Source organism: Silurus aristotelis (assembly GCF_946808225.1).
Source record: "Silurus aristotelis genome assembly, chromosome: 12".
Taxonomy (NCBI): Eukaryota; Metazoa; Chordata; class Actinopteri; order Siluriformes; family Siluridae; genus Silurus; species Silurus aristotelis.
In genome coordinates, this window is record NC_139585.1 from 121,370 (window position 1) to 145,064 (window position 23,695).

The 23,695-nt window shown below is 42.4% G+C and overlaps 1 protein-coding gene across 2 annotated transcripts in view; it reads right to left on the bottom strand.

Annotated features, from left to right (window-relative positions):
* Positions 1–359: 359 nt before the first annotated feature.
* LOC310734939 (protein sidekick-2-like) overlaps positions 360–23,695 on the bottom strand; it is a 289,396-nt gene continuing 266,060 nt past the window's right edge. Inside the window, exons 42-47 of one of the 2 annotated variants that reach the window (XM_083557417.1) lie at positions 12,447–12,611; positions 11,710–11,847; positions 11,439–11,577; positions 9,832–9,961; positions 7,206–9,053; positions 360–1,419 (exon numbers count right to left, since the gene is read on the bottom strand). In XM_083557417.1, coding sequence (XP_083413543.1) covers positions 8,640–9,053; positions 9,832–9,961; positions 11,439–11,577; positions 11,710–11,847; positions 12,447–12,611 — 986 coding nt within the window. In that variant the 3' untranslated portion in view covers positions 360–1,419; positions 7,206–8,639. Of the gene's footprint in view, positions 1,420–7,205; positions 9,054–9,831; positions 9,962–11,438; positions 11,578–11,709; positions 11,848–12,446; positions 12,612–23,695 lie in introns of those variants that run through there. The other variant, XM_083557418.1, reaches the window with a different exon arrangement.

Sequence of the window (23,695 nt, forward strand, 5' to 3'; positions counted from 1 at the left end):
CCTTTTTCTCTCTGTTGAGTTAAACATGCTCCTGAGGTATTAGTATCCAGTGTTCCTCTTCTCCTCTTCAGATCTGTCTAATTCATCTAAACATCCTCCCTCTGGATGGAGTTCTCTTCAGTTGAAGACTCTGTACAGCTGGAGATGTTCCATATCAACAGCCTAAAGATCCATGAAGTTACTGAGCAACTGAAGAATTTTGAGGATGGATTCAGACTGTAATTAATATCAACAGTCTGCTACAATGTGCTCAGGACCAGAGTTTGCATTTAATCACCGTCACTGCACACTTTAACAATGATGGAACTGTAATGAGAAAATATGAATTGATTTGATTTGAAATGACAGACAGACAGACATATGTCTCATTTTTGCTTTATTTTATTTAGAAAATATTTGATCTTTTAGCTCAACATTAAGTCTGATCAGTGTTTCTGATCAGAGTGTAATTGTATACATTATAATAAAGAATACAGCTCTATATGGAACGCTGACTAACAGACACTAAGCTTCACACTGATCCTGGCTGGATCATTATGATACATGTATGATATGGTACATTATTCTGATAATCAATACCACATTGTATAATTAAACCAGTTTAGTTTTCATGATCCTGGTACCCTGGTACACATTTCAACACCGCAGCATAATGCTAATCATGGCATCACACCTACACACCAGACCCAGCCCACCTTTAAGCTATAAGAGGAGTTTTTCCTGATACAGAAATGTATAGTGTTATTATTCCTTCCAAAACAACCCTAGATCACACAATGATGTGTCAATAATAACAATAATAATAATAATAATAATAATAATAATAATAATAATAATAATAATAATAATAATAATATATTGGTTGCCCCAAATGTTAAATCTGTCTTTTGGGGACATGTGTCTTCCAGAGTCACATTGTTCCTGCTGTCCTCAGTGACAGAGCCTTTGTTTAGATTTGGCAGCAGTGTTTTGTGTGTGTGTGTGTGTGTGTGTGTGTGTGTGTGTGTGTGTGTGTGTGTGTGTGTGTGTGTGTGTGTTAGAGAGATTGATGACCTTCTGATGGAAAATTTAGACATTTTGTTAAAAGTGTTCAATTGACAACTTTTTACAAAAATATTCAGACACCTAAACACATCTCTCATATCTCTGATCTGCAGAGGGTATACGGCTTTTCATTCTCTTTTAATGAAAACTCAACGTGAATTATTTTAACAGTGGATTATTGTTGGAAAATAAGTTTGCAATAAAAAAAAAAATAACAAGTTTGAATATGGATTGAACCCCAGTGCCCAAGAAGCTCCATGTTTACACTGGTCAACACGTTCGCATTCTCATCCAGCTATGAATCATTATAATACCTGTCATATTTTCTGAATAAAAACCTCGTTGTGTAAAGACTCATGGTGTCAAACTGTGAATCTGAAAAAAAATTAACAACAAAGTGCATTTTACAAAAAAGCTAAAACAAATGGATAGATTATGGAAAGAGAACAAAATAATTTTTTTTTATCTCAGTTAGCGTAACTGGATAAGTAATCAGGATGTGGAAGTTTCATCACAGGTGAAATTAAAATTTTAATAATATTTTTAGCCAAAATTCAATCCAGAAGCACTTGAGTGAAACATGGTGGTGGTGGCATCTTAATGTGGAACTACATCTCATCAGTAGGGAATGGAGCAAAACAGGAAAATATTTCAAGAGAAGCTTCCTCAATCTACGAAACTGAAGCTTGTGGGGAAATTTTACTTTCAGCAGGACAGCGATCTCGAACACAAAGCCAAAGCAGCACTGATGTGGCTCAAGACTGAAAGCTAAAGGTCTCATTGGCCGAAGTTTGATCTCAATTCAACTGAGAATCTTCAGACATCCTGAAGTGAATCTACCAAGAATAAGCAGCTGAATTCTGGTACAACATATTGTTACTCTACAAATTCCACATTACTAAAAGCTTTTATTGCAGGAAATTGGAGACTCTACGAAAGAATACCACACGGGGTAAAATATTCATGCAAGCAAGTGATTTTATTTTATTTTTCATTCAAATAATATTTCCCAAAAGAACTCCAGTGTCACCCGCGAGTGATGAATTTGAGTCAAATATAAACTACTGTGTGCAATTTAGATATGAGAGAATGAATAAGGGGTATAAATAATTATGCACAGTGCTGGATCTAACACACAGCTGTGTGTAGTGGACTGATGGTGGTGTTTATGTGTGATATACAGTGAATATGGAATATGGGTTATGATCCATAATCATGTACTATCATTTAAATGTGTATTCAAATCAGAGGCTTTCAAAACTTTCCATTTACATCTGACATCATCTAAACCAGGGGTCACCAACGTGGTGCCTGCAAGGACCACATGAGTAGCCCACGGGCCTTTTCTAAAAATAGCTGTTTCCTACTTTGTTAAATCATTGTTGATAATTATTATGAGAAATCATTAACATGATCAGTGTTCATATAGATAAATATCATTAATTATTAATAATAACATATAATAAAAGGTCAATTGAGCAAATTTGTTATTTTAGATCAAACTGAAAACTGTGTGTATCAAACTGGTAGCCCTTCACATTAATCGGTACCCAAGAAGTAGCTCTTAGTTTCAAAAAGGTTGGTGACCCCTGTTCTAGACCTACACAGCAACCAGCAATAACCCTAACCCCTAAGCCCAATTCTAACACGTAAACGCAACTCTAAATTCAACTAAACCTCTAAACCTAACCCCTAAACCTAATCCAGCTCCACCTCCTGTCTTTTACTCAATGCCACTGTCTCTAATCCATACAACATCTCAGGTCTCACCACAGTCCTATAAACTTTCCCTTTCACTCTCACAGATACACTTCTATCACAAATCACTCCTGCTGTCACTCTTCTCCACCCACTCCACCCTGCCTGCACTCTTTTCTTCACTTCTCTAACACTCTCTCCATCACTCTGCACTGTTGACACCAGGTACCTGAACTCCACCACCTTCTCCACCTCTTCTCCCTGCAACCACACCCCTCCACTGCCCTCCCTCTCATTCACACACATGTACTCTGTCTTACTCCTACTGACTTTCATTCCCCTTCTCTCCAGCGTGTACCTCCACCTCTCCAGGCTCTTCTCCACCTGCTCTCTACTCTCACCACAAATCACAAGATCATCCACAACATCATAGTCCACGGAGACTCCTGTCTGACCTCGTCTGTCAACCTGTCCATCACCACTGCAAACAGGAAAGGGCTCAGAGCCGATCCTTGATGCAGTCCAACCTTCACCTTGAACCAGTCTGTCTTTCCTACTGCACACTTCACTGCTGTCACACTGTCCTTATACATGTCCTGCACCACCGTCACATACTTCTCTGATACACCAGACTTCCTCATACAATACCACAACTCCTCTCTCCACCCTGTCTCTAAATCTCTAAATCTTTTTCTAAATCAACAAACACAAAATGCAATTCCTTCTGACCTTCTCTATACTTCTCCATCAACATTCTCGAAGCAAATAATGTGTCTGTGGTGCTCTCTGCCATCTCTCCTAAACATCTTAATGCTTCTACTGGTATGTCATCTGATCCAACCGACTTTCCACTCTTCATCTTCTTAATCACTGTTCCCTGCATCACCATCTCCACACCATCCAACCTTCTCTCTCTCTCATATTCCTCATTCATCAGCTGCTCAAAATACTCCCTCCATCTTCTCAACACACTCTCCTCACTAGTCAAAACATTTCCATCTCCATCCTTTATTGCTCTAACTTGCAACACATCCTTCCCAGCTCGGTCCCTCTGCCTGGCCAATCGCTACAAATCCTTTTCTCCTTCCTTAGTGTCCAACCTCTCATACAGCTTCTCATATGCCTTTTCCTTGGCTTTTGCCACATCCCTCTTTACATGCGGCTGCATCCCCTTGTACTCCTGCCTACTTTTCTCATCACTCATTCTGTTTCTCCAACCTCTTTCTCCTTATGCTCTCCTGCACTTCCTCATTCCACCACCATGTCTCTTTGTCTTCCTTTTTATTTCGAGATGTCACACCAAGTATCTTTCTAGCTGTCTCCTTTATCACTTCTGCAGTAGTTGCCCAATCAACCAGCACCAAACCGAGCCCCTGACTGAGCTCCTCCCTGAATCTCACACTACAGTTTTCCTTCTCCGGTTTCCACCATCTCATTCTTCTTTCAGTCCTCACTCTCCTCCTCTTCTTCTTCACCTCCAAAACATCCTACAGACCACCATCCGATGCTGTCTAGCTACACTGTCCCCTTTCGAAACCTTACAGTCTCCGAACTTAGTCAGGCTGCATCTCCTACATAGAATATAGTCTCCTTTTAGGCTGGAAATTTTTCCTTCTCCTCCATCTCACAACCTACCTGACCTGTGGAGCATAAGCACTGATGACATTTATCATCACCCCTTCAACTTCCAGCTTCACGTTCATCACCCTATCAGAAACTCTCTTTACCTCCACTACACTCTTACTTTACTCTTCCTTCAGAATCCCCCCTACACCATTTCTCTCTCCATCTACACCATGATAGAACAGTCTAAACACCTCCAATGTTCCTGCTCTTACTCCCTTTCCATTTGGTCTCCTGAACACAACATCTCTACCTTTCTCCTCTACATCATATCAGCTCCCTCTCTCCCTTTACTAGTCATAGAACCAATATTTAAAGTACCAACCCGAACCTCCACTCTCCTCCACTTCTCCTTTCCCTGCTGTCTCTGTAGACGTCTTCCTCCTCTCCTTCTCCTCTTTCAGACAACAGCAGCACAATTTCCACCGGTACCCTGTTGGTTAATGATACCGGTGGTGGTCGTTGGTAACCCGGGCCTCGACCGATCCGCTATGAAATTCTGATTCCTGATCTGCATATTTGATTTGGCACATGTTTTACACTGGATGGCCTTCATAACAAAACCCTCCACATTTATCCGAGCTTGAGACCGACACTAAGAGTCACCTGAGTTGTGTAGCACTAATGGCTGGGTTATAACGATGATGGTGATAATGATGATAATAATTATGATAATGGTGGTGATGGTGATGATGATGATGGTGATGATGATGGTGATGTTGATGATGGTGATGATGATAATGATGGTGTTGATAATGATGATGGTGATGATGTTGATGGTGATGTTGATTGTGATGTTGATGATGGTGATGATGGTAATGATGATATTAATGATGATGATGATGATGATGGTGTTGATGGTGATGATGATGATGATGGTCATGTTGATGGTGTCAACATCAACATCTATATAACTAAACCAACGTATGTTTTCACATACATACAACCACACATACACCCCCCCAAACACATATACACACACACACACACGCAAACACCCCCCATCAAAGTAATGATGTAATTTCCTATTTGCTGATGACATCAATAGTAGAGCAATGGTGGGTTTTGACACCTGACACTACACACAGGAAAAAAAAAGTCAATCTTGCACTATGAGAGAACAGATGACCTTTGACCTCTGACATCATTGTTTTTTTTAGACTTACAACTTTCTTCATAAAAATAAAAATATTTTTTTATAGTTATTTCGTTCATTCTGTTTTTTTTATTTTTTTTAACAATTTGTGTACTTTTGTGATGGAAATAAACACACACAAAAATTACACACACTGGAATAATTTTATCACTCCACCCAACACTTCCATTACTCCATTCATCACTTCCATCATTCTATCCAACACTTCCATTACTCCATTCATCACTTCCATCATTCCATCCAACACTTCCATCACACAATTCATCACTTTGATCACTCCATTCATCACTTCCATCATTCCATCCAACACTTCCATCACACAATTCATCACTTTGATCACTCCATTCATCACTTCCATCATTCCATCCAACACTTCCATCACACAATTCATCACTTTGATCACTCCATTCATCACTTCCATCATTCCATCCAACACTTCCATCACACAATTCATCACTTTGATCACTCCATTCATCACTTCCATCATTCCATCCAAAACTTCCATCAAATCAAATCAAATCAAATCAAATTTTATTCATCACATACACATACATACAGGGTACGACATGTAGTGAAATGTTTTTATACGATGGTCCGGCATGGGGGAATAGGATGGGGGAAAGAAAAGGAGGCAGATAAATAACTATAAGGTATAAGAAAAACTATCAAAATAAAATAAAATAAAATAAATAAAATAAAATAAAAGAATATAAGGTATAAAGATATATAAAAGGATAATGTATGAAACAATTCACACAATAATCACATAATTCATCACTTTAATCACTCCATTCATCACATCCATCACTCCATCCAACACTTCCATCATTCCATTCATCACTCCATTCATCTCTTCCATCACTCCATCCAACAGTTCCATCAGTCCATCCATCACACCATTCATCACTTCCATCATTCCATCTAACACTTCCATCACACCATTTATCACTTACGTCAGACGATTCATCACTTCCATCACACCATCCAACAATTCCATCATTCCATCCAACACTTCAATCACTCTATACAACACTTCCATTATTCCATCTATAACTTCCATCATTCCATCCAACATGTCCTTCACTCCATCCATCACTCCATCAATCACTTCCATCCATCATTTCCATCACTCCATCAATTACTTCCATCAATTCATCCATCACTTTCATCACTCCATCCATCACTTCCATCATTCCATCCAACACTTCCATCAACCCATCAATCACTTTCATACATCATTTCCATCCATCATTTCCATCACTGCACCATCACTCCATCCATCACGTCTATCACTCCAACCATCATTTTCATCAATTCATCCATCACTCCATCTATCACCCCATCAATCACTTCCATCCATCATTTCCATTACTCCATCAATCATTTCCATCATTCCATCCATCACTCTATCCATCACTTACATCACTCCATCCATCATTTCCATCACTTAATCTATTACTTCATCCATCATTTTCATCACTCCATTCATCACTTTCATCACTCCATCCATCATTTTCATCACTCCATCCATCACTCCATCAATCACTTCCATCAATCATTTCAATCACTCCATCCATCACTTCCATCATTTCATCACATCCATCTTCCCTTTATCTACATCTATGGCATGTGGCAGTCTCTCTTCTCTGTGAACGACTTACAATTATCTCATCTACCCACTGACCTGGTGAGGATTGAGGGCCTTTCACAGGGGCCCAGCAGCTTTGTGTTGCTGGGAATAGCAGAGCTACATATGAGAGAGAGAAAACCTTCAGAGCCCCTCCTTAAGGATCTGAGCTTCAGCACAAACACACAGCAATAAAAAAAAAAATCACATGATGGGACACGATTTAAGATTGTTGTGAGGATAAACGAGAGAAGAAAAAATCTCTCCATCCACTCTGTGTGTGCTGTTTAGTCCTTCTAAGCCACAGGTTTCTGAGCCACAGTGACTCACAGTTTCAATCCTACATTTACTTTAGTTTTTAGTTAACAAATAACAAAAATATTCTCCATCAAATGATTATTTTATACAGTGTTTATATACACATTTAAATCACACACTGCATCTTAATGATCAAAATATTCAATTTGACAAACTTGATTTATTTATATATATATATTAGTAATTCATTGAGAATCAAATGTGTTCAAGGCTCATTGGAAACCAAAATCATCAAGTCAGATGGTGAGGTTCTCAAATGAATTCTGGTCTGGCGAATGTGAGGGACAGTCACTGGCATGAGCACTGACATTATCATGCGCCAGGAGGAACCCAGGACTCACTGCACCAGCATAGGATCTACCAATAGCTTTAAGCATATCATTTTATTTCTTAAAAGCAGTAAGGGTACAGTGCATTACAGTGCAGTGCAATACAGTGCAGTACAGTGCAGCGCAGTGCTGTGCTGCACAGTCTAGTACAGTACAGTGCAGCGCAGTGCCATACAGTGCGGCACAGTGTGTGCAGTGCAGTGCCGTACAGTGCAGTGCTGTGCCATACAGTGCACTACAGTACAGTGTGTTGCAGTGCAGTGCTGTACAGTACAGTGTGGTGCAGTGCAGTAGCACGTGGCGGTCTGTTCAACCTCCTAATGATATTCCTCCTCAGACCGTCACTGATTCACCACCAAAACAGTCATGCTGGATGATGTTGTAGGCAACATAATGTAACGTTCCCCACAGCAGTGCCTCTTTTACATCTGTCACATCTGCTTAATGTGAACATGTGTTTTCATCTGTAAATGGCCATACATGAGACAGGAACTTTATTTGGTATTTGTGATATTGTAGCTTATCTAGCCAGCACTGTAAAGCACAATGCATTGTGGTGTTCCTGCATTGTGACATGCTGTAATCTAATTGACTGATTTGATTGTAAAAATGCACAGGTGTACAAATGCTATAATGAATTCAGATTGAGAGTGTACATTCTTCTGTTTGGGACAGAACATTAAATAAGAACACTTGATAGAACATCTCATTTTGAAATGAACCGAAAAAGCCTTTTTAATAAGAAAATAAAGAAGTGAACTGTAGTGTTTGCAGCGGAGCCTGAAAATCACCTTATACTTAGAGGAGATTTTTTTCTAACACAGCACCAGTCAATAAGACACAATCAGACAAAAGAGGAAAAGCCAGCAATTGATGGACGGGTTGTTGTGGGAGGGACCGAGCTGCAGGGTGGGCAGGGTGTAGCTGTTGGGGCCAAGCTACTGGGTGGTCGGTACAGAGTAGAGTGGGCAGAGCTTTGTTGTGATGGAGTGGGAGTCCGACTGCCTTTTGCTCTGAATCGGCTCTGAGGCTCTGCATTGGCAGGGCTAGGGGGTGTGGCTGGAGTAGAGGCAGGACCAGTAACAGGAGTAGAGTCAGTAGGTTCTGATTGGCTGTAGGTAAAGGGCGGAGCTCTCGAGATTCCTTTCTGTTGTCGACGCCACGAGTTGTAATAAGTGGGATCGCTGATGTAGTGATTAACAAACGAGTGCATCTGATTCTGAAGGGAGGAGTCACCCTCACATTCACTATCACTGCCCTGGGAGGAGGGGGGGAGGTGGGTTGGGGAGAGAGGAAGAGAGAGAGAGGAGGAGAGAGAGAGAAGGAGAGAGAGAGGGTGTCAGAAAGAGAGAGAGAGAGAGAGAGAGAGAGAGAGAGAGAGAGAGAGAGAGAGAGAGAGAGAGAGAGAAAGAAAGTGTGTGTGTTAGAGAGAGAGAGGGAGATAGAGAGAGAGAGAGAGAGAGAGAGAGAGAGAGAGAGAGAGAGAAGTGAGAGAGAGAGAGAGAGAGAGAGAGAGAGGGGGGGGGGGGGGTCAGGGTGAATATTATTATACAGTGGTTGTTTATTAATTACATACAAATGACACTGTGTGTAACTATGTTTGTGTTTGTGTATGTGTACCTGCATGTGTTTGTGTCTACCAGTGTGAAATGTGTGTGTGTGTGTGTGTGTGTGTGTGTGTGTGTGTGTGTGTGTGTGTGTGTGTGTGTGTGTTACCTTTGACTATGTGTGTGCGTTTGTGTGTGTTTTACCTGTCTGTGTGTGTACCTCTGTATGTGTGTTGCCTGTGAGTATGTGTGTGTTACCTGTCAGTGTGTGTGTGTGTGTGTGTGTGTGTGTGTGTGTGTGTGTGTGTGTGTGTGTGTGTGTGTGTGTGCCTCTGTGTAAACTTGTGTTTTACTTCTCTGTGTGTGTTACCTGTAAGTGTGCGTGTTTGTGTGTGTTACCTGTGTGGGTATACCTCTATGAGTGTGTGTTACCTGTGTGTGTGTGTGTGTGTGTGTGTGTGTGTGTGTGTGTGTGTGTGTGTGTGTTACCTGTGATTCAGACAGTTCAGATTTTTTCTCAGTTAAACTGCTGCTTTCGGCTTTTATCAGGTCGCTGTATTTAGTGTTTATATCTTCATCAGAGTAGTGCAGACTGCCGGGACTCGGTCTAGGTGGGGACCTGTTCACACACTCACACAAACACACACACACACACACACACACACACACACACACACACACACACACACACACACACACACACACACAGTCAGATGTATCTCGTGTATTACTTATTGTGGTTATTGTAAAGGGGGTGGAGCCAGAAGATATCATGACATACTGATCACAAATCAGTCACATCTCAGCAGTGATGGGCGTCAGGGTCAGTAAGACCTTCTGTACTGCTCTAAACTCGATCAGAATCACTGACTTAAGATTTTATCTAATTTTGTCCATTAATATGTATTGCATTATTCCTAATATTTTAATTAATAAATTAATTTCTCTCTTGTGTGTTGCTGTAAGGAGCAGAAAAACCATGTATAAGTTTTACATTAGAGTTTCTATCCAATCAGATTTCAGCTGTACCATCATGTGTTAATATAAGACCAGCAAAAATGAACAGCATGGGCTCTTGGTATCTTCAAATCCATGCTGCTTAAAGCTGTTGGTTAGACGAGTGTTGTCTCAGTGGTAAAATTGTGGTAGTTCAGTATTTAAGGCTCTGGGTTACTGAACGGATGGTCGGGGGTTCAAGCCTCGGTATCGCCAAGCAGCCACTCTTGGGCCGTTGAGCAAGGCCTTTAACCTTCTGTGCTCCAGGGGAATTGTATTATGGCTGACCCTGTGCTCGGACCCCAGCTTTCAAGCAAGCTGGCATATGCGAAGAAAGAATCTCACTGTGCTGTTATTTATATGTGACAAATAAATTCTATTCATTCATTCAAAAAGTCTGAGTGAGACCAGTCCTTTCTTTCCTGTAAAATCACACAATTTGCCATAATTTCAAATAACAGTGTGCAACAATGCACAGAAATGCTGTGTACTAGTGCTGTGATAAGGTGAATTTTGGTGCTTCTGCTGGAGATGATCTATGTGAAGGTGCAGTTGTGGCTCCAGTGAAAGGAGATGTGTTAAATTGTGCTCATTGGGTTTCTTGCTTTAATGATGACATTCAATCTCACTGTGTGAGATTCCTGTGTGTGATGCAGCTCTCTGATCTACTGCACTTCTCTATAATACTGATGCTTTCTAATAGAAGTGGCATCATAATAATGGGACTAACAAGTGGATTGATCAAGGTATAACATCACTGAACGCCTGTGGGCTGAAATACATGACTTGATACCGCATCCCACTAATGACCCAAAAATTCCTCAATGTTGGTGGAGGAGGAGGTGGTGGAGGAGATGGAGGTGGATGAGGAGTTGGTAGAGGTGGTGAAGGAGTAGGAGTTGATGGAGGCAGAGGTGGAAGAGGAGGAGAAGAAGAAGGAGGAGGTGGAGGAGGAGTTGGTAGAGAAGGTGGTGAAGGAGGTGGAGGAGAAGGAGGAGGAGAAAGAGTTGGTGGAGGAGGTGGAGAAAGAGTTGGTGGAGGAGAAGGTGGAGGAGGTAAAGGAGGAGGAAGAGGAGGAATAAGAGGAGGAGAAGACTTGCCTTGTGTAGACACCATTCTTTCTGTTGAAAGATGTTTTGACGGACAGCTGGCGGTTGTTGAGCTCCAGAGCAGGGAAGCGACTTTCATCCAGACCCACTATTTCTCCATGAGTCAGAGTGGTACAGTTAGGACTGTTAGCTAAAACAAAACACACACACACACACACACACACACACACACACACACACACACACACACACACACACACACAGTAAGATAAAGATATAAATAAAGTAAATGAGACTCAGGTATATAATAAGGTCAGTTTACCGATCTCTTTTTTGCTGTATTTCTTGCTCTGTTCTTTGATGATGAGGATGAAAACCAGCAGGAGGATGAAGATCAGACCAACTAATGCAATAACGACCAGGAACCACCACTCCTCATAGAATGGAGCCACTTTGTGGGCTGGAGTTGAAACCACAGATATGTTTGATTTAGGTTCTTCGTTAAAGGAATAATTACAAACAAAGCACTGAGAAGACATTAGTGTTATTTTGTAGATCATTTTCTTGTAACAGCACATCAACACAATACAGTTATTTATTAAAAATAAAACAGCAAAAAATTAAATTTTCATACAATTTTACAATTTATACTTTTATTTAATGTTGTGGAACATGCATGGATGATTAGGTTCCTGACTATAGTTCATTTACACTATAGCAGCTATAAACTATACTTCAATCAAAAGGTGCAGGTTATTTGTTGGTACCTCAAATAATGAAGACTACAGCAGGGGGCGGAGCTTTCACTTATAAACCCCACAATTATGTTACAACCTTCCAATTAATGTTCAAGACTCTGAAGGGATCATGGATATAGAGTGTTTTGGTAAACTGGGATATTTGTATGATGTTCCTCTACACAACAGTAATGATTTAAATATTATTTTACATTTTTAAAGCTGTGATTTGTAGACAGTCAGAGCTGCTGTTACAGAAACTCAATCAACATCATTTACAATCACAATCCAGATCTCTGCAGTAGTGTGGTGTAACAGTAACCTGATACAGAGGGAGAAGGCTGACTCGGAGATCCGTATCCATAATCATTCACTCCGATGATTCGGAAATCGTAGCTCACCCCCTGCCTCAGGATATCCATGTTCAATGTGTATGATGTCACTTCCTTAGGAATATCTTTAATCAGAATGTCCCACAGGCCTTCATCTGTTACATAAACAGAAGATATGGAGCTAAAACTTTTTAATTGTTTCTTCATCTCTTTACACTTGATCAATCATAAAACGTACATAAAACTTTATACAGGTAAAAGAGCCTTGGGGCCAAACTCATACAGTACACTCCTACAGCAAACACCTCAAGAAAACTCCTACAACAGACTCTTACAGCAAACTCCTACAGCAAACTTCTACTGCAGACTCCTACAGCAACCTCCTACTGCAGACTCAACAAACAAACACAATGTAGTGCAGAAAACAGCAGCAGCTGTCGAGAGATGCAAAAACCAGCATGTAAACAGTGTAATATGGTTAAGTATAAATAATAAATAAATGATAGTGGGGATAGATTGAGATGAGTAATGAGTGTGTGTTAAGTTTAGGTTGTACAGTTCGGAAACACACAGTTAAATGAGTGTGTGTGTGTGTGTGTGTGTGTGTGTGTGTGTGTGTGTGTGTGTGGGTGTGTGAGTTCCAGTTTAGTTCTGTGTATTGAGGAGCCTGATGGCTTGCAGGAAAAAGCTGTTATACAGTCTGGCTTTGAGGCCCGAGTGCTTCGTAACCTTTTTCCTGATGGCAGGAGGTTTAAGAGTGTGAGGGGTGTGTGTGTGAGGGGTGTGTGGGGTCATCCACATCGTCGTCCACATCGTCCACATCAGGCCCAGTAGGCTCAACTTCTCAATCGGGTGCTAAAGGAATGATTGTGTTGAATGCTGAGCTGAAGTCTATGAACAGCATCCGTAAATATGTGTCCTTGTCCACATGCCGATGAAGTTTAGGGAGCACAGTCCTGAAATTTGCATGGTTGAAATCTCTGGTGATAATAAACAATCAGTCGGGATGAGCATTCTGCAGTTCCCTAATAGTGCCGTAGAGTTCACACAGTGCCTCCTTAGCATTAGCGCTGGGGGGAATGTACACTCCGACAATGAAAACAGTGGTGAATTACCATTGTAAATATCATGGTCTGCATCTTACATTCACGAACTCCACTAGCGATGAGCAGTAGCATGAGACAAGCACAGAGTTCTTGCACCATTCCGTTTCGATATAAATGCCATGTCTCAGTGAAAACAAAGATGCAACACTCTCTGGACTCTCGCTGCGTGGTCTGCTGGATGTAATCCAGTTTATTGTCCAGGAAGCAGAAGTTTGAAAGAAGAATGGACGGGAGAGCTTGCCGGCTAGGGTTAGCAACCTAACCCGGCGCCTGGTAAGCCCGCAACCTCTGAGTGCTGGGTGGTCAGGGTGATTGAGGTGAAACTCCTCCAGGACTGCTGGGTCCAGGACACAGGAGCGCTGCTCTGGTCCATAACCCTCCCAATCAACAAGGGTCCCGAATCTCACAGATAGAGTAAATGGTGTGTGTCTCCAGCACCTTAGGGGGATGTGGATCATTAGTAGCTCCAGGGTTCTCTGTGACAGAGGGAGAAAAGGGCTTTAAGAGTGACACATTATAGGTAGGGTGGATGCGGTACCTGGGAGGGAGGTCGAGCTGATAGGACACATCATTGATACGCCGCAGTATCGTTAACAGCCTGATGTAATGAGGACTGAGCTTCCTGCAGGGCAGTTGGAGGCACAGATCTCAAATCGACAACCACACCTTGTCTCCTGGTTGGCAGGGAGGTGCTTCCAATGTCAGAGGATCTGCTGAACTTTTTGTGGTTCTAAGAGTTCTTTGGAGCTGGGTGTGTGCCAACTCCCAGACTCTCTCGCTCTCCTGGGGATCCACTGCAGGAATGTTGGAAGGTTCCTCTGTCCAGGGGATCAGTGGTGGTTGAAAGCCGAGTACACACTGAAATGGGTTGAACCGGTGTTTTTTTGGCGTATGGAGTTCTGTGTGTACTCAGACTACGAAAGGAACCTGTTCCAACTTTTGTGATCCTGGTAGCAGTAGGATTGGAGGTAGCGTCCCAGCTCCTGTGTCTTCTTCTACTTCTGTTTGTTAGTCAGTGGATGATAACCAGAGGACAAGTTAACAGTAACACCAAGTATCTTAAAGAACGCCTTCCACACATGGGACGTTATCTGAGGACACCGGTCTGACACTATTTCTTCTGGGAGGCCGAGATTATGAAACACATATTTGAAAAGGACCTCAGTGGTTTCTACAGTTGTAGGCAGTCATTGTAGTATCAGTAGGGGAACCAGTTTTCCTACTGGTAAGTGGTGGAGTGTTTTTGAAATGGCACATACAGAGCAGCCTTGAATGTACCTTGCAATGTATCCGACCATACCGGACCACCAGTAGCGACGCCTGAGCCTGGAGCCATATGGACTGACCTCAACAGGGGTTAACGGCAGGTCTTTGGAACAAATGTCCTCCCCTCAGGACATTCTGGTGGGGCAGTTTCCACACGTGTTGCCGTTAGGATTTTCTCATGTGAAATCCACACGATGGGACTTAGGATGAGATTGGGTGAAATAATAGGTTCCCGGTCCGTGGGGGCGTTGGGGGCATAAATTCTTGACAGGGCATTCGCTTTACCAAACTTGGAGCCTTGAAAGCATGTAAAGAATAAAGGCATTTTGCTTCCTGAAGGTATTGGAGGTTCTTGTCAAGTCAAGTCAAGTCGTTTATTTCTATAGCGCTTTTCACAACAGACATTGTCTCAAAGCAGCTTTACAGAAATCAACAGTGAAGGTGAATGGTGTGCATTTATCCCTGATGAGCAAGCCGTGGCTGTGGCAAGTAAAATGAGGAAGTAATTAGGTGTAATGTGAAAGAAACCTTGATGGGAACTAGACTCAAAAGGGGAACCCATCCTCATTTGGGTGACATCAAGAGTTTGATCATAAATCTTTCAACAATACAGAACACTGGAGAGTGAGAACTAACATGAGTACTGGAGTATAAGATTATAAGTAATGATCTTTCTACAGTCTTTTGCAGTCTATATGGTTAGTTTCCGGAGTAAGAACAGGCGCTTTGAGGATGGATTGGACTGTAGTTAATGTCAACAGTCTGCTACACTGACTCAGGATACAGTTCGCTTCTGATCATCATCACTGCACCCCGCAACATTGTATATCTGCTTCAAATGGACATTCGGTGCAACCCAGATGAGGATGGGTTCCCTTTTGAGTCTGGTTCCTCTCAAGGTTTCTTCCTTATGCCATCTCGGGGAGTTTTTCCTTGCCACAGTTGCTCATCAGGGACAAACTAACTTACAAAGAACATATTTACTTTTAATCACCACATTATCTGTGTAAAGCTGCTTTGAGAAAATGTTCATTGTTAAAAGCACTATACAAATAAAAATTAATTGAATTGAATTGAGAGTTAGTAGCTCCTAGTTTTATGAGCTCAACATTTGTGATTATCACAGATCCAGCATCAGCTTCTCCATGCCAGAGCCTTTAAACACTCCAGGAGGTCCAATGTCAAAACCGCACATGTAGTGGGATCCAATTGGCACTGGTACGTCTCTAGATGGTTCGGGATGTTTGCGAGTTCGGCATCTATTTCTTCAAAGGTCCATAATCTTCAGGTGGGATGTGACTGGAGCTGGCCAACTTCAGGATGCCTCAGGATGGGGAGAGAAAGAGAAGCAGTGGAGAGGAATTAGCGTAGCTGCTGTTCATGATATTAACAGCACAAGTTAATAATGTGCATGTGATCAGATGTTCAGGAGCACAAGGTTATGATGTGATGTGTGTTATGTGTAGAACTCGCTAAAAACATACGTCTTTAATCTACACTTAAACTGGGAGAGTGTGTCTAAGCCATGAACACTGTCAGGAAGACTATTTCAGATTTTAGATCTTAGAACTAAATGTGAAAATGATCTACCGCCTTTAGTCGACTTTGCTATTCTAGGAACTACTAAAAGCCCAGAGTTTTGAGATCTCAGGGAGCGTGGCAGATTGTAGCGTGTTAAAAGACTGGGGAGATACATGGGAGCCAAACCATTTAGTGCTTTATAAGTAAGAAGTAGTAGATTGAAGTCTATTCGAAACTTAACATGAAGCCAGTGCAGGGATGATAAGTGGTTATATGGTCATATTTTCTTGACCTTCTAAGAACTCTTGCTGCCGCAACTAACTGAAGCTTGTTTATTAATGATGCAGGACATCCACCTAGTAATGCATTACAATAGTCTATTCTGGAGGTCATAAACGCATGGACAAGCTTCTCTGCATCGGATATAGATAACATGTTTCTTAACTTAGAAATATTTCTAAGGTGAAAGAAGGCTGCTTTTGTAACTTGGTTGATATGATTATTAAAAGACAAGTTGCTGTCTAAAATAACTCCCAGGTCTTTTTCCGTTGAACTAGTGGTTACAGAACATCCGTCTAAATGCAAGTTGAGATGCTGGAGCTTCTGTATACTGGTTTTTGTGATCAGTGATCACCATAAAAGGATGCTTCACCCCTTCCAACCAGTGCCACCACTCTTCTAGAGCCAGTTTGATAGCCAGAAGTTCTCGATTACTGATGTCACAGTTCTGTTCTGCAGGAGAGTTTTTTTTTAGAAAAGAAGGCACAGGGTTGCAGGCATGGAGGGTTACCCGTATGTTAGGATAGGGTGGCCCCTACACCTGTGGAGGACTCGTCTACCTCCACTATGAATGCGAATTGGGGAGCCGGGTGTCATAGGAGAGGGGCAGTACTGAACCTCCGTTTGAGCTCTATGAAGGTCTCCTCGGTCTCCTTGTCCCTAACTATGGTTTTGGCTTAACCCTTCAGGAGTGAGGTGAGTGGGGCAGTGACCAAACTGATCATGAATAAACCTCCAATAGAAATGAGAGAATCCCAGGAATTGCGTGAAACTCGGACGAGGCCAGCCTAGAACTGCCTTGACCTTCCCCTGGTCCCCTGATGGACTGATGCCATACCACAGGAACTGTACACTGGATTGGTGGAACTTACACTTCTTCAGCTTCAGGTAGAGGTGGTTTTCCTGTAATCGTTTCAGGACTTGGACTTTTGACCCTGGTGTTACATTAGACTTATATGTAGTTTAGTTATTTGAAGTATATGATTATGTCATCGATGTATATGATGATGAACCGATGGAGGAACAGTCTGAACACTTCGTTCATAAATGTCTGAAACACTGCTGGAGAAATGGAGAGTCCATACGGCATGACCCGGTACTCATAGTGCCTTGAGGGGGTGATCAAGGCTGTCTTCCATTCATTGCCCTTGCGTATGCGCACCAAGTTGTAAGCACTCCGAAGGTCTAGCTTTGTGAAGAGTCAGGCTCCACTGAGGTCTTCTAGGGTGGCCAGGACCTTAGGGAGCAGGTAAGGGAGTTGTACTATTTGGGAGTAGAGATTTCGATAATCAATGCATGGCCAGAGACTGCCGTCCTTTTTCTCCATGAAGAAGAAGCTGAAAGCCCGCTGGAGAAGGATTGGGTGAAGGATTGGGTGAAGGATTGGGTGATGAATCCCTGTTTTAATGCTTCTTAAATATAGGTCTTCATAGCCACGTGCTCTGAGATGGACAGCAGGTAGACTCGACCCTTTGGCAGCTTGGCACCTGGCATTAGGTTGATAGCACAATCCCAAGGGTGATGAGGGGGTAGACGAGTGGCAGCCTGCTTGCTGAATGCATCCAAAAAGGTACTTGGGGGGGGACCTCCACTTCCTTGTGGGTCTCTGGACTTTTGATATGCGTCAATGCTAGGAAAATTAGGGCCGGTCATGGTTATTTTATTTAACCTTTATTTAACCAGGTTAGTCTCACTGAGATATAGAATCTCTTTTTCAAGAGAGACCTGGCCAAAATAGCAGAACAAAATTAATTCACACAATCACAAAACAAACAAAAAAACGCAAATGAAAACTCAAGTGCATTTCAATTTAAATAAAAGTGCCATTAATTGAAACATTTGCACATGTGGATGGACTCATGTTCTATAGATTTAACATAATGTTTAAAATCATTTAAGGAAATTAGACACTGTAGCTTTAGTGATTTCTGTAGGTCATTCCAAGTTGAAGGTGCAAAACACATACTACAAGTCTACAAACTCTGTCCTAGCTTGAGGAACATTTAATGAGAGAATTTTCTGGGACTCTGTTCAAAAGAAAGAAATTCGGATATGTAGCCTGGCAGCCTGCCTATAATACCCTTATATATAAAAATATAAAGGTGAGTAAGCCGGCGATTTGACAAAGAGGGCAAATTCACTTTGGAGTAAAGTGTACAATGATGTGTATGAGGTCTACAATTTGAAATAAACCTTAAAGCTCCATAAAACACAGCATCCAACATCTGAAGACACTTTGATAGGGCATTCATATACAATGGATCACCATAATCAATAATAGAGAGAAATGTGGCATCAACTAGCCTTTTTCTAGCAGAAAAAGTAAAAAAAGATTCGTTTCTAAAGAAAAAACCTAGCTTAAATTTAAACTTTTTTACTAGATTCTGTATATGAAGCTCAAAAGAAAGGTGCTCATCAATTAAAAATCCTAAATATTTATAAGAGGAAACTACCTCAATTGTTTTACCCTGGTCAGTAACAATATTTACGTCTAACTCTTTTTTCTTTGAGTTTGAAAATACCATTACTTTGGTCTTCTCTGCATTAAGCACAAGCTATTGACAAATCAATGAACATAGACACACAGTGTTTCTTATCATCAAGTGCTTTGACTATATCATTAATTACTTTTATAGCAGCAGTGGTAGTGCTGTGTTTTTTCCTAAAACCAGATTGATACTTAGATCAAATTGACTGAGCATTTAAATGTTTAAAAAAAACTCTTTCACTTGTTTACTAACCAAAGATTCCAACACTTTGGCCAAATCTGAAAGTTTGGAAATTGGTCTATAATTATTCAGCAAGGTAGGGTCACCTCCTTTCAAAAGTGGCAAAACATAAGCAGACTTCCATACCTTGGGAATTTTGTTTGTGATCAGAGAAAGATTAAAAAGATGAGTCAAAAGTTCAGCTAGGATATCTGCAGATAATTTCAAAAAGAAAGGGTCTAAGTGATCTGGGCCCACAGGTTTTTGAGGATTCAATTGTTTCAGAGCTTTATGAACATCAGCAACAGAGAAGGAGCTAAGACAGAAAGTTTTGTTAGCAGTGATAAAGGTGTCATTTACAGGCATACACTATCGGCGCAACAGAATTGAACAAAGATCCAGATGATATGAAATGCTCATTAAAACAATTTAACATTTCTACTTTGTCAGATATAGACACACCATTTTTAACTAGAGACACCGGAAACCCTGTTGGTTTAGTCGTTGCAGATAATGACTTCATAGTTTTCCAGAATTTTTTTTGGGCCATTAAGATTCTCTGTAGTTTCAGATAAATAAAATTCAGCTTTAGCTTTTCTGAAAAGTGAAGTGAATCTGTTTCGCAAACATCTGAAGACAAGCCAGTCAGCATCAGTATTCGATCTCCTTGCTTTTGCCCAGGCTACATTTCTCTCGTGGGGCAATTTGGAAATCTTAGAAGAAAACCAGGGATCGTCCCGACCCTTAATTCTACATTCACGAATAGGTGCATGTCTGTTTAAAATATCAAGAAAACTGTTTTGAAAAAAGTCAGGGCTAATTCCACATCATCAAACAAAGCAATTCTACTCCAGTCAAAATAAAACAAATCATATAAAAAACCCTGTTCAACAAACATTTTCATATTTCGCCTTTCAACAATACGAGGTGTAGACTTGGGCACCTTAGTATCTCTAACAGCAGCAATCACACAGTGATCACTCACATCATTAGAAAAAACACCTATTCATTCATTCATTCATTCATTCATTCATTCATTCATTTTCTCCTGCTTATCCGTAATTCGGTGGCGGGGCAGCAGTCTAACCAGGCCCCCGCCTTCGACTGCTGCCCAATCCTCACAGCACCTATTGCAGAATACTTAAAAGGGGCATTGGTCAGGATTAAAACAATGAGTGAGGATTTCTCTGGACATTTAGGATTTGGCCGAGTAGGAGTGGTAATAAATTGAGTCAAATTTAAACTGTCACACTGCTCTTTAAAAGCATTTGATACCGGCCGTAGCGAGTCCCAGTTCAGATCACCAACAACAATAGTGTCATTACAAATAACTTGACTTAACAAATTTGATAATGTGGAAGAAGTGTTATTTGATGAAGACGGAGTTCTATAACAACCAACCAGCCTGATTTGGTGGTCTTTTGAGACTTCAAGGTTTAATGCCAAAAACTCAAATTGTTTACAAACTAATTTTGAGAGCACCAAACTAGAATTAAATTTGCATTTGATATAAATAGCAACACCTCCCCCTCTTTTTGGGCGATCTGAACGATACACATTATAACCATCAATGCCAATATCATTATCAAGGACAGATTTAGTCAGCCAGGGTTTTCAGAGGTTTCAATGTAGAGGCAATGAAGATGGAGTAGATTTGCAGCCTTAAAAGCAAACATAAATGAGTGACTTGGCCCCTGTGATTTAAATTGGACCTTGGAAAATATTTCAGGCCTTGAGACTACATAAGGGAACTGCATAAGAATGTACTCATTTTCTAACTGCAAATGGACAACCCCACTAGTAAGGGGGATCAAAAGGATAAACAAGACTAGATAAAACTTCATTTTAAGGACAAGTCCAATGGTGGAAAATGCGACTGAGACTGTAACAGCCCAGAGATGGAGGCAGCTGAGGCTGTTGCCGGTGACAGTCTGATGGTAAAAACAGCTGAGGCTATAGCTACTAAGGCTACAGCAGGTGATAAACTGGTGGAATGAAGGGAGCTGAGACCGTAGTAGGCAGACCCACTGAGATGATGGTAGTGAGGATGTGAAGGCCACAGCAAAAGTAGGCAAATGCCCAATAAGTGAGTTTTAGGCAGTCAGCACCTTGATGGTAGAGGCAGTAGCTGGTGGCAGCAAGCCGTGAGAACTGTAACTACAGCTAGTGGTTATGGTATGTTGTGCAGACAGCGGTTCTGGCACTGTTGGCTCCATTTGATGATGTCACGTGAGCTCCAGGATAACCTAGGGCAGTGTCATGAGAGCCAGTGATGCCCGAGAAAGATGCTGGAGGTGGACTGTTCCAGGACCAGGAATCGTACCTCCTCTTGTTGGAACAATCCCCCTTGTAGGGTGACCATCGGAGCAGGCTTCCCTGGATCGTCTGGATGGTGAGCTCCTGAGCCCCTCTACTACAGGCCAGCTGGAGGCACTCTAGACATCCTTGGGAGATGAAGATTCCAGAGAAGCCCGAATCTACAAGGGCCAACACCAGAAGTGATAACATGGGGGTGATGATTTTGACCGGTAATTTTGATAAGTGGGTGATTTCAGAAGTAAGGTTTACAGTGCTCACGAACGGACATGGGGGCCAGGCAGGGCACTAGCGGATAAAGTGCCTGGGATCACCACAATATACGCATGCCCCTGTCACGAGCTGGCGTGATAGCCGTTGGGTACCGATCTGCATTGGTTTTAAGATGGAAGGGACGGTGGGGCGGAGTGATGGTTCAGCCCCACTGGATTGACAGGTTTCCACCTGCTGGGAGATGCATATGGCTCCCTGGATGAATGCCATGAGAGCCAGTGATGCCCGAGAATGATGCTGGAGGTGGACTGTTAAAGGACCAACTGAGTATAGCCAACTGAGTATAGCCTACACTCCCGCCACTGGCTGTCACCAGTGGCGACAGCCAGTGTGCGGAAGTGTAGGCTATACTCAGTTGGCGAGGAAGACCCTTGGCAAAGAATAATGGCTATGCTATCCACCTCAGTAAAGTGGCTGGTAAAATAGGAGTACGAGGTGGTAATGGCACTATTGGCATTCCATATAGCTCTAGCCCATGACAAAGCCTTCCTGGCTAACAGCGAGATAAGAAAAGCGACCTTGGAGCGAGCGGTGGGGAATTTATCAGGCTGCATTTCGATGTAGAGATTGACTTAGAGAAGGAAGCCACTGCACTCGGCCGCTTCCCTGGAGTATGAAGCCGGAAGAGCCATTGGGCCGGAGGCAGGAAGCCACGCTGGTGGGACCCGGAGCTGGAGCGAACACCTCCCGGAGAGGAGGCGACGAGTTCCTTGACTGGACCAGAGTTGGTTGGGGAACCGTGGAGTTCAGTTTTCGTTTCGGTCCAATCTTCTGTCACGGATATACCAGATGTCAAAAACCGGGAGCAAAATAAGGTGTCGTTTATTGATCTTTAACAGAATAAAAAAAGGAGAATAAGAAATGGGAGTAAAGGAATTAATAGACTTAGCTGTGGCATGCTTCACAATGAGCGTAGTTAAGATCTTAGGAAACTCAGGAAATCACAGGAGCTGTAGGTAATCTGGATGATCTAAAGTAGGTATACGGTAGATTGGACAGCGAGTGAAGGGAAAGAGGGACCCTTTAAAGAGGACGGTGTGGCAGCGGGGGCGTGGCCAAGCGTCGGTTTGTGAATGGAGGGCGGGGCCAGGAGCAGGTAGGCAGAGGATTGCCTCACCTGAAGCTAATGTGACCTAATAAGTGTTCTCTATTTTCCAGTGATCGGGGGGTGCATTTAAGGAGGAGAGAGTGTGTGTGAGACGGGTGGTGTGTGTACACAGGTGATCCAGAAGACGTACTGCCTGAGACACACGAAAATCAAAAATAAAAGTGGCTGTGAAGTCTTTACACCTGACCTGTTGTGGCGTTCCTTCTTCCCGCACTTATACGCTCTCCCACAGTGGTGTCGAAACCCGGGATTGGGAAAGGACACAGGTCAGGAAATGACGGAGCCTTCACCGTTGGCGGAGCTCGTTAAGGCGATCGCCGAGCTCCAGCAGACCCAGCACCAGGCCCTCTTTCAGGTGCGTGCCGAGCAGGAACAGCGGTTCGAGGAAGTAATCCGAGCACAGGCGGAGGACCGGGCGGCATTCCGGAGCGCTCTGAGCTCAAAGGAGGCTCCGGTGAATCCCCCCCCCATCCGCCGCCTCTCATCCCGCTGATGAAGATGGGCATACAGGATGATGTGGAGGCTTTCCTGGAGCTGTTTGAGGGTGTAGCGGTCGGCGGGGAATGGACCGGGATGGAGAAAGCGCTCCGCCTGCTGGCGCTGCTTTCCGGGGAAACCCAGCTGCCGGCCGATCGTATGCTGGAAAACGACGATCTGAAGCG